This window comes from Triticum aestivum, chromosome 6B (assembly GCF_018294505.1).
Source record: "Triticum aestivum cultivar Chinese Spring chromosome 6B, IWGSC CS RefSeq v2.1, whole genome shotgun sequence".
NCBI classification, from domain to species: domain Eukaryota; kingdom Viridiplantae; phylum Streptophyta; class Magnoliopsida; order Poales; family Poaceae; genus Triticum; species Triticum aestivum.
In genome coordinates, this window is record NC_057810.1 from 242,428,785 (window position 1) to 242,441,252 (window position 12,468).

A 12,468-nucleotide genomic window follows, 5' to 3' on the forward strand; every position below is an offset into this window, starting at 1 on the left:
ACTTGGGGAAGGCTAGATATCAAGATTCATATGGTAGGAATGGAATATCTTGGTCTCAACACAAGTGTAGGTGGTTCTCTCTTAGAAAATGTATGTTGGAAGTGTAGGCACGTTTTGATGGCTCTCTCCACGAATGAAAAGTGGGTGGAGGGGTATATATAGCCTCCACACAAAATCTAACCGTTACACACAACTTACCAATCTCGGTGGGACCGAATTGAGAAACTCGGTTGGACCGATTCAGCAAATAATGTGACCGTTAGGGTTTTCGGTGGGACCGACATGCAACTCGGTAGGACCGATATGATTAGGGTTAGGGCATAACGTAATCTCGGTGAGACCGATTACACAAACTCAGTGAGACCGATTTTGGTAATGGACACACAGAGGGTTGGTCAGGCAAACTCGGTGGGACCGATTCGCTCATCCCGGTTGGACCGAAATGTTACGATGAGGAACAGAGAGTTTGCATTGTAATCTCGGTAGTAATGATTACGACAACTCGGTGAGACCGATTTTGGTAATGGACATGCACAGAGAGATTACAATCCCATCTCGGTGAGACCGAGATCCCTATCGGTGAGACCGATTTGCCTAGGGTTTGTGGCAGTGGCTATGACATCTGAACTCGGTGGCACCGGATAGAAAGAATCGTTATGGCCGAGTTGGACTTTCGGTTTGGGACATATATGGATATGAGAAGGTAGTTGAAGGCTTTGGAGCATATCACTAAGCACTTTGAGCAAGCAAGCCATTAAGCAACACCTCATCCCTCCTTGATAGTATTGGCTTTTCCTATAGACTCAATGTGATCTTGGATCACTAAAATAGAAAATGTAGAGTCTTGTTCTTGGAGCTTGAGCCAATCATTTGTCCTTAGCATCTTGAAGGGGTTCCACATCCTCTAGTCCATGCCACTTCATTGTTGAACTTTTCTGAAACATACTAGGTAAAGGTGTTAGTCCAACAAGAGATATGTTGACATTAATTACCAAAATCACCAAGGGAGCACTGGTGCTTTCAATATGCTACAAAACTTCTTGATAATATTATGGCTAATTATTCTCAATAGCACACCGAAAGATCTACTAGTAAAAAAGTGCGAGCTTTAGAAGAAATTAATGTTTTGAGTGGAAAGATGGATGAACTTATGAAATTGTTTGCTACTAAGAGTGCTCCTCTTGATCCTAATGATATGCCTTTGTCTACTTTGATTTAGAATAATAATGAATCTATGTATGTGAATTTTGTTGGTAGGAATAGTTTCGGAAACAATGCTTATAGAGGAAACTTTAACCCTAGACCGTTCCCTAGTAATTCCTCAAATAATTATGGAAATTCCTACAATAATTCTTATGGTAATTTTAATAAGATGCCCTCTGATTTTGAGAATAGTGTGAAAGAATTTATGATCTCTCAAAAGAATTTTAATGTCTTGCTTGAAGAAAATTTGCTTAAAGTTGATGATTTGGCCAGGAACGTTGATAGACTTTCGCTTGATGTTGATTCTTTGAAACTAAGATATACTCCTCCTAAGCATGATATCAATGAGTCTCTCAAAGCAATGATAATTTCCATTGATGAGTGCAAGGAAAGAACCGCCAGATTGCGTGCGAAGAAAGATTGCTTTATAAAAGTGTGTTCTTCTAGTTTCAATGAAAATAATGATGAAGATCTTAAACTTATTGATGTGTCCCCTATTAGATCTTTGTTTTGCAATATGAATCTTAATAATGATGGGACTGGAGATGAGTCAACTTTAGTTAAAAGGCGTCCCAATAATTCGGAGTTTTTTGATCTTGATGCTAAATTTGGTAAAAGTGGGATTGGAGAGGTCAAGACTTTAAATAGCATTGAACCCACTATCTTGGATTTCAAGGAATTTGATTATGATAATTTTTCTTTAGAAGGTTGTATTTCCTTGTTGCAATCCATTGTGAATTCTCCTCATGCTTATAGTCAAAATAAAGCTTTTACCAAACATATTGTTGATGCCTTGATGCAATCTTTTGATAAAAAACTTAATTTGGAAGTTTCTATACCTGGAAAACTTAATGATGAGTGGGAACCTACTATAAAGATTAAAATTAAAGATCATGAGTGTTATGCTTTGTGTGATTTGGGTGCTAGAGTTTCCACGATTCTGAAAACTTTATGTGATATTCTAGGTTTCCATGATCTTGATGATTGCTCTTTAAATTTGCACCTTGCGGATTCCACCATTAAAAAGCAATGGTAAGGATCAATGATGTTCTCATTGTTGCAAATATAAATGTGGTGCCCGTAGATTTTATCGTTCTTGATATAGATTGCAATCTTTCTTGCCCTAGTATTCTTGGTAGACCTTTCCTTAGAACGATCGGCGCGATTATTGATATGAAGGAAGGGAATATTAGATTTCAATTTCCATTAAGGAAAGGCATGGAGCACTTTACAAGAAAGAAAATTAAATTTCCTTATGAATCTATCATGCGAGCTACTTATGAATTGAGTGCCACAGATGCCACTACTTAGATCTATCCTCGCTTTTATGCCTAGCTAGCGGCGTTAAACGATAGCGCTAGTTGGGAGGCAACCCAATTTTTTTTATTTGTGTTTTTTGTTTTTGTTTCTGTTTAGTAATAAATTTTGCATCTACCTTCTGTTTAGATGTGTTTTTATGTTTTAATTAGTGTTTGTGCCAAGTAGAACCTATAGGATAACCTATGGTGATAGTTAATTTGATTCTGCTGAAAAACAGAAACTTTGCACGCACGAAATTAGTTTTGTTAATTCACAGAAACGTGCTTTTGCATTGATTATTTTTTATGTAGATCAATAGACAAATTTCCCAGGACTTCCTATTTTGGTGGGATTTTTATAGTCCCATAAGTATTCGTGGGTTACAGATTGCTACAGACTGTTCTGTTTTTGACAGATTCTGTTTTTCGTGTGTTGTTTGCTTATTTTGATGCATCTATGGCTAGTATTAAGTGGTATGACCCATAGAGAACTTGAAATACAGTAGGTTTAACACCAATATAAATAAAGAATGAGTTCATTACAGTACCTTATGTGGTGGTTTTGCTTTCTTTCACTATGGAGCTTATGAGATTTCCTGTTGAGTTTTGTGTTGTGAAGTTTTCAAGTTTTGGGTAAAGATTTGATGGACTATGGAATAAGGAGTGACAAGAGCCTAAGCTTGGGGATGCCCAAGGCACCCCAAGATATTCAAGAATAGCCAAAATCCTAAGCTTGAGGATGCCGCCGGAAGGCATCCCCTCTTTCGTCTTCGTTTATCGGTAACTTTACTTGGAGCTATATTTTTATTCGCCACATGATATGTGTTTTGCTTGGAGTGTCTTGTATGATATTAGTCTTTGCTTTTTAGTTTTACACAATCATCCTTGATGTACACACCTTTTGGAAGAAGCCCACTTGATTGGAATTTATTAGAATACTCTATATGCTTCACTTATATCTTTTGAGCTAGATAGTTTTTGCTCTAGTACTTCACTTATATCTTTTAGAGCACGGCGGTGGCTTAATTTTGTAGAAATTGCTAGTCTCTCATGCTTCACTTATATTATTTTGAGAGTCTCTTAGAACAGCATGGTATTTGCTATGGTTATAAAATTGGTCCTAGAATGGTGGGCATCCAAGTTGGGTATAATAAAAACTATCATAGGAAGTGAATTAGATGCTATGACCAATTTGATACTTGATAATTGTTTTGAGATATGGAGGTAGTGATATTAAAGTCATGCTAGTTGGGTGTATGAGTTTAAAGAATGCTTGTGTTGAAGTTAGCAAGTCCCGTAGCATGCACGTATGGTTAAAGTTGTGTAACAAATTTGAAACATGAGGTGTCCTTGGATTGTGCATCCTTATGAGTGGCGGTCGGGGACGAGCGATGGTCTTTTCCTACCAATCTATCCCTCTAGGAGCATGCACGTAGTGCTTGGTTTTTGATGACTTGTAGAGTTTTCCAATAAGTATATGAGTTCTTTTGACTAATGTTGAGTCCATAGATTATACGCACTTTTACCTTTCCATCATTGCTAGCCTCTTCGGTACCGTGCATTGCCCTTTCTCACCTTGAGAGTTGGTGCAAACTTTGCCGGTGCATCCAAACCCCGTGATATGATATGCTCTATCACACATAAAACTCCTTATATCTTCCTCAAAACAGCCACCATACCTACCTATTATGGCATTTCCATAGCCATTCCGAGATATATTGCCATGCAACTTTCCACCATTTCGTTTATCATCATGACACGCATTACTATTGTCATATTGCCATTGCATGATCATGTAGTTGACATCGTATTTGTGGCAAGGCCACTTTGCATAATTTTTCATACATGTCACTCTTGATTCATTGCCCATCCCGGTACACCGTCGGAGGCATTCATATAGAGTCATATCTTGTTCTAGTTTTGAGTTGTAATTCATGAGTTGTAAATCAGTAAAAGTGTGATGATCATCATTATTAGAGCATTGTCCCCAAAAAGAAAAAAAAAAAGAAAGGCCAAAAAAAGAAAGGCCAAAGAAAAAAAGAAAAAAAAGAAAGGCCAAAATATTAAAAGAAAGGCCCAAAAAAAGAGAAAAAAGAAAATAAATAAAAGGGGGAAATGTTACTATCTCTTTTCCACACTTGTGCTTCAAAGTAGCACCATGTTCTTCATATAGAGAGTCTCATATGTTGTCACTTTCATATACTAGTGGGAATTTTTCATTATAGAACTTGGCTTGTATATTCCTACGATGGGCTTCCTCAAAATGCCCTAGGTCTTCGTGAGCAAGCAAGTTGGATGCACACCCACTAGTTTTCTTTTGTTGAGCTTTCATACATTTATAGCTCTAGTGCATCCGTTGCATGGCAATCCCTACTCCTCATGTTGACCTCAATTGATGGGCATCTCCATAGCCCGTTGATTATCCTCGTCAATGTGAGACTTTCTCCTTTTTTGTCTTCTCCACACAATCCCCATCATCATATTCTATTCCACCCCATAGTGCTATATCCATCGCTCACGCTCATGTATTGCGTGAAAGTTGAAAAAGTTTGAGATTATTTAAGTACGAAACAATTGCTTGGCTTGTCATCGGGGGTGTATAATTTCGGAGCATTTTTGTGTGACGGAAATGAAGCATAGCCTAACTATATGATTTTGTAGGGATGAACTTCCTTTAGCCATGTTATTTTGAGAAGACATGATTGCTTTGATTAGTATGCTTGAAGTATTAATATTTCTTATGTCATTATGGACTTTTATTTTGAATCATTTGGATCTGAACATTCATGCCACAATAAAGAAAATTACATTGAGAAATATGCTAGGCTGCATTCCACATCAAAAATTTTGTTTTTATCATTTACCTACTCGAGGACCAGCAGGAATTAAGCTTGGGGATGCTTGATACGTCTCCAACGTATCTATAATTTTTATTATTCCATGCTATTATATTGCCCGTTTGGATGTTTATGGGCTTTACTTTACACATTTATATCATTTTTGGTACTAACCTACTAACCGGAGGCCCAGCCCGCATTGCTGTTTTTTTGCCTATTTCAGTATTTTGAAGAAAAGGAATATCAAACGGAGTCCAAACGGAATGAAACCTTCGGGAGCGTGATTTTTGGAACGAACGTGATCCAGAGGACTTGGAGTGCAAGTCAAGAAGCAGTCATGGCGGCCACGAGGGTGGAGGGCGCACCCACCCCTACAGGGCACGCCCCCTATCTCGTGGGCCCCTCGGGCGGCCACCGACCTACTTCTTCCTCCTATATATACTCACGTATCCCGAGAACATCAAGGGAGCCAACGAAAACATAATTCCACCGCCGTAACCTTCTGTATCCGCGAGATCCCATCTTGGAGCCTTCGTCGGCGCTCCGCCGGAGGGGGAATCGACCATGGAGGGCTTCTACATCAACACCATAGCCCCTCCGATGAGTTGTGAGTAGTTTACCACAAACCTTCGGGTCCATAGTTATTAGCTAGATGGCTTCTTCTCTCTTTTTGGATCTCAATACCATGTTCTCCTCGATCTTCTTGGAGATCTATTCGATGTAACACTTTTTGCAGTGTGTTTGTCGAGATCCGATGAATTGTGGGTTTATGATCAAGTTTATCTATGAGAAATATTTGAATCTCCTCTTAATTCTTTTATGTGTGATTAAATTATCTTTGCAAGTCTCTTCGAATTATCAGTTTGGTTTGGCCTACTAGATTGATCTTTCTTGCAATGGGAGAAGTGCTTAGCTTTGGGTTCAATCTTGCGGTGTCCTTTCCCAGTGACAGCAGAGGCAGCAAGGCATGTATTGTATTGTTGCCATCGAGGATAAAAAGATGGGGTTTATATCATATTGCATGAGTTTATCCCTCTACATCATGTCATCTTTCTTAATGGGTTACTCTATTCTTATGAACTTAATACTCTAGATGCATGCTGGATAGCGGTCGATGTGTGGAGTAATAGTAGTAGATACAGGCAGGAGTCGGTCTACTTGTCACGGACGTGATGCCTATATACATGATCATGCCTAGATAATCTCATAATTATTCGCTTTTCTATCAGTTGCTCGACAGTAATTTGTTCACTCACCGTAATACTTATGCTATCTTGAGAGAAGCCACTAGTGAAACCTATGGCCCCCGGGTCTATCTTTTATCATATAAGCTTTCAATCTACTTTTATTTGCATCTTTACTTTTTCAATCTATATCATAAAATACCAAAAATATATTTATCTTATCATACTATCTCTATCAGATCTCACTTTCACAAGTGGCCGTGAAGGGATTGACAACCCCTTTATTGCGTTGGTTGCGAGTTCTTTGTTTGTTTGTGTAGGTGTGTGGGACTTTTGAGGAGCCTCGTACTGGATTGATACCTTGGTTCTCAAAAACTGAGGGAAATACTTACGCTACTATTGCTGCATCACCCTTTCCTCTTCAAGGAAAACCAACGCAAGCTCAAGACATAGCAGGCGCCTGAGGACACCAATCATGTGTTCTTCCGCTGCCCGCTGGCTAGGTTTGCTTGGAGTGCAGTGCAGTCCGCGGTGGGTGTCCAATGGGATCCGCAATCTTCTGTTGAGCTAACTCAGTTATTAGATATGATCCAGGGACCTGCTAAGCGGGTTTTGTGGAGTTGTGTTAGGGCACTACTCTGGGCTTTTTGACTAACAAGAAATGGGTTTACCATTGAGGGATGTTTTTCGTCACATCCGGCTGATATTATCTACAAATGCAACCTCTTCGTGCAGCAGTGGAGTCCGTTGGAGAGGCGCAGGGATGCTGAGATGATCAAGACTGCCCAAGAACGTATGTTGCAAGTGTACGTGACGGCTAGGGAGCCTTCGACCACGGTCTAGGACGTGGTCCCTTTTGCGGCTGACGAGCCTGCGCGCTCTGTACGGGCTTTGCATTGTAATCTGAATATTGGCTCGTTTTAAACTACCGCCTGAACTTCAGTGTTCTCATCTTAGCTAGGGCCGGTCTGCCTTTTGGTGTTGGTACAAGTCTTCTGTCATGCTACGTTGCCTGTTGTGGGCTTTATTAAGTTAAAGCTGGACGCATCTGGCGTCTTCATTCTAAAAAAATGGGCAACCCAGTGCGAGAAGAGGTCGATCGAACGCGTACCATAGTCAGGAGGGAACTCCCCAAACCCTCGTAGGAGCGGCTCCATGCCGCATCGATGGACGGTGGCGGCGTCCAAACCGGCAGCACAGAAGGCGACTGTGTCAAGGCAAAGAAGGCGAAGGCGTCGAGGCAGCGTCGAGAAAGAAGGCTAGAGGTTAAGGAGGGTTTGTGAGCACCGGGTCGAACCTTCTTGTACTTATCTGGTCGCAAGGACCACATCTACATATTACATCACCACTTAGAGAGGAATGTACAAAACTGCATAGACTAGACGTGTGCCTTCTTCCCACGTGCCAGCCCAGTTGGCACGTTTTGGACGGTTTTGTATCTAAATGTTACCGCATCAAAGTTAATGTATGACTTTTATGGGTTATTTTTCTTTCTGTATGGATCTGTTATTAACGCGCAAGTCTATGTACCCGAGGTGTAATTAACTTTTCTGTCCGGTCTGCGTATTATATTGTGTGGGAACACCAATTAGGTGTGAGAATCAGAAGAGATGAGGTTGGAACATCAAAGTCTAACCCGGTTTGTGAGATTCACTGGAAGCTTCAAGTTCCTAGTAAAATAAAGATCTTTGGTTGTAAGGCTTTACATGGGATGATAGCAGGTATGTTAGTCCTTGCGAATCATCGTATACCGGTATCTGGACAATGTCATGTTTGTAAGAGGCGAGCTGAAGACTTGCGACACCTCATGTTTACATGTGTTCGAGCTAAAGAAGTGTGAAAAGCTTTGGGTCTTCAGGAAACAATAGCCAAAGCCATTGTTTCGGACCGATCTGGTAGTGTTGTGCTTGAGAATTTCCTCACAGATAAAAGGTGTAATTCAACCACACTGCAACATCTCGGCTTCCAAGAGTCTATCTTGGTTGGAGCTTGGTACATCTGGTGGCAGAGAAGGAAGCTGTGAAGGGTGAAGGTTTGGCCATTCCTTCCAAAACAACATTGACCATACATGCGATAACGGCCAATTATACTGGCTCCAGGAGTGCGGCTAGCGTTCCTGATGTTAAATGGTCTAAACCTACTCAAAAAATTTATAAAGAGAACGTGGGCGCATGCTTCATGGAAGATGGAAGCGGGGCCACGGCGGCGGTTCTTCGAAACCACTCGGGTGAGGCTCTTACTGGGTCAACAACTCTCTTTACGCGTGTGCTTGATGCCACTGCAGCGGAAGCTTTGGCGTTGAAGAATTGTATGGAGCTAGCGGACCAGTGGGGATGCTCAAATGTAATCTTCGAATCTGATTGTCTTGACATTATCCAGGCATGCAAGGGGGAAGTTGATATCCTGAGTCCTTATTCTGCTACTCTGAACGAGTGTTTTCATTTAGCTCAAAGTATTGGTTCAGTCTTGTACTCTTACTGTCCAAGGGAAGGAAACAATGTGGCACACAAGCTCGCGGAGTTTCTATGATTCTAATTCTGTAATTTCTTGGGAGGATGATCCTCCGCAGATTATCCTAGCTGAACTTGTTAGTGATGTAACTATTATTTGATTTGGTTGAATATAAAGTGTATCATAAGTTTAAAAAAAAATCTTCTACCACAACCTCGCCTGCGCTTTTCGCCACCTGGCAGGGCAGTGATGACCAGTCAAACCAACCTCGCCAACGCAAGCGCGAAGGCACTCTCTGCCTCGGCCGCACCGCACGCAAACACCATATCATCTCCCCCCACCCTCTTCCCCCAACCCTGGACTTCAAATCAAAATAATTTAGTGAAGTCGCGACACCAGTTTCGTCCGGAGAGCTCGCCGGCGGGACATGGCCTTGCAGCGGCCTTCGGCATCGCCATACCAGTTGAAGCCCCTTCGCTAGTTGGGCCTTCGGCTCGCCTCTCTGAAGCCCCTTCCCTGTTTCGTAGCCAACTTCCCTCAACGAGCTCGCCGGTGCGAAGTTGAAGGCTGCTCGCCGTCCCTCCTTCCCACTCGGACTTCCTCCTCTCTGTCACCAGTCTTCGGCTCAGACTCTACCTCTCTCTGCACCGGCTATAATGTAAGTAACCGCGGGTTCAAGGGTTTTGGGGTTTTGGGTTCTTGGGGTTTTGGGGGGAGAATTTGGGGGAAGCGGGCTGGATGCGTCCCCGTTTAAGTGTATGATGAAAGTAATAGGAAACCCCATGCTAGATTTGCTTCTGCTCCTGCCCCGTGTAGATCCCACCTTCGTGCCATGGGTCGTTTGAGCAGGGATTGTGTCAATCCAACATTTTCCACAGTTGTTTGTCGAGTCAGGGTCGATTTGTTGGGCGATGCACCCGAGGAGAAGCATGTAGAGGCAATGATAGCATCTATCCTTTGATTTTGATTCAGGGACTGACCTAAAAAACGAAGCTTTCAGTTCTGCACATTTCTTTCTTTCTGTACTTTGGAATGCAGAGATTTCTAGTTTCAGTAACAAGCTATTGTTGTGGATAAAGACTGAACCTTTTCATTCGTTTTGCCATCTTGTTCTCCATATGCCTGCATATTATCTTGGGGACAAAATGTTTGGTAGAATGAAGTACAAGATCATCATAACGTTGCAATTTCGGCCATTGCAGGTATACGAAGATTGGTGCCTCGGTGGAAGTTTCATGGGAGAATCGACTTTACAAGGGCCGTTACATTCTGCCAAGGCCTATGCAGCAAGGGCGTTTCCCCACCTGTGTGTTCTTTAGCTTCACCAAGGGAGGGCAGCTGGTGATACATCGGTCATTTGCCGACAAGTACCAGAACCCGAAGATTCAGTGTGATATCTTGCTGGATCCTGAATCAGTGGCTCGAGAGTTCGTGGTCATGAATGGCGGCCAACGGTGGGACTGGAATTTCCTCCGTAAGGACAAGGATCGTCTGGATAGGCCAGCTGCAGCAGCATATCTCATGACTGAGGTAGGAGCAGATGGCGAGAGTTCAAGATGGGAAGGCAAAAGGAAAGTAGCAGTGGATAAATGCACTTATCTCGGTCATAAGCCAAGCTTCGATGAGGTGAAGTGTTTGCTTGACACTGGCAAGGCCGTGATGGCGGGAATGATCTGCGGCCCTGATTTCGATGGACTTGGACCTGATGAGATTTATTCCTGCTCACCACAGTATGTGTGGAGAAATGGCAAAAGGCGCCTAGCTGAGGGTTTCGAGAAGCACATGATTCTTCTGATTGGCCACGCCAAACATGATGAATCGGGGTCTATCTACACGCCCTTCCTCAACTCTCATGGTTGTTCATTTGGAGGGGGAGGAATTGGCCGTGTGTTCTTTGATGATCTGAGGTGCTTTTATGTGATGGATACCAAATACCCTCCCAAGATCATTGACAAGGAATCTTCTCCTTCCAAGCTGAGATTGGGTCATGATGAACAGAAAAGGGATGCTGGTTTGGCCAAAACAGAGGATGGGAAGGGAAGCGGCAAATACGTTGTACCTGCTAGGCGTCAGTAGAGTACACACTCAGGTATACAGTTAATTTTGATTTGATTTAGGTTATATTACTCAGGTGTTCATTGGATTCACTTTTTAATAGTATGTATTTGTCACAGTTGGCACTATTCCACGTTTTTTGGATGATCCTCTCTGATATATATGCTAATCTCCTTCATTTTGACATGCAAATAGTCAATAGTCTGTGATGCAATCTTCCAAAATAAACTTTTGGTTTCAATTTTAATTTCTGCGAAAACTTTACAAAACAAAGTAAGCAAAAGATACATAAATCATAGTGTGCAGTATAGCTGCACTTGTACTACAGCAGTTCTGCTAGTAACTTGTGTACTGCTCTTTTGCCTCTTCTCTTTTCAATTCCGTGGCTCCTTTTATTTCATTTCTTTTTCTTAGTCAGGAAGACATGCTCTGGTTTTTCCTGTTTATTGCTGCTATAATGTTTCTGAATAGCCCTTCTGATCTAATCTTAATGGCTAATTACATGCACAACACACCAGAAAAGCTTTTGCAAGCTGTGATATTTTACCAACATTGCAATCTTATTTATTCTTCTTTGCACCTAGTAAATTCTTAATAAATTTGTTGTATGTTTAAATTGCAGGACTGGATGCTAGACGCTCACAATGATCAAGCTGTACTCAACTGATGAGTAGTCTTTTTTTGCATGTGAAACTAATGAGTTCAAGATTTTGGTGTGATTTTCGGAGTGGCTGGAATAGTTCTTTGGCTCTTGAATTAACACTGGCATGAAAAAATGATTGTCATTGTAAATTCAAATGGATGGATTGGTTTGTAATCAGTTCAGAATTTATTATTCCAATCAAACTATTGGTCTGACCATTTTGCTTTTCTATTGAGTCTGCATTTCTTGTATCTTAATCGCCGAACTTCCAGATTTGTGCCTGCTCAAGTCTGAATTTGTTTTATTTTACTCACTGAACTTCCTGATTGGTTCCCACGAATCAAAATTCGGTTTTGTTATTTTGTGATTTCATTTTTTTGTGAACTTCTCGTGAGCAACCACACCTGGATTAAGAATGCATACTTCAGTACATAGCACACCATTAAATTGTTGGATGACAAACATAACAATAGCGCATAAACTGCCAAAGATGCATAGTGCACTACTGAGGCATTAACCATTCATACTTTCTAGATCCATTATAGTGCATATACAAATGTAAACCAAAACCTGAGTTCCCCTCACACACTTTTTATTCTCACATTTCTCTCATTTTTTGTCGTGACTTCTTCCTCTTTACTAATACCTCTTCTTGTGCTTCTCACACCCCTGGTTGGCCTTCTTGAATCTGCACCGAGCAAGCCCAAGATGTCGTTAGTGTTATGAATGAGCAACTGTATTCTCAGGAGAGCCAAAGGCCAATACATATACAGGTGTGTGGTAAAGTGCAAGAGACC

General features: G+C 41.5%; 1 protein-coding gene across 1 annotated transcript; it reads left to right on the forward strand.

The window, feature by feature from the left end:
• The first annotated feature begins 9,325 nt into the window (after positions 1-9,325).
• LOC123134021 (uncharacterized) lies at positions 9,326-11,944 on the forward strand. Its single transcript, XM_044553381.1, has 3 exons — positions 9,326-9,631; positions 10,176-11,062; positions 11,651-11,944. Coding segments are annotated over exons 1-2 (876 nt in total). The 5' UTR covers positions 9,326-9,629; the 3' UTR covers positions 11,050-11,062; positions 11,651-11,944.
• Positions 11,945-12,468: the final 524 nt, after the last annotated feature.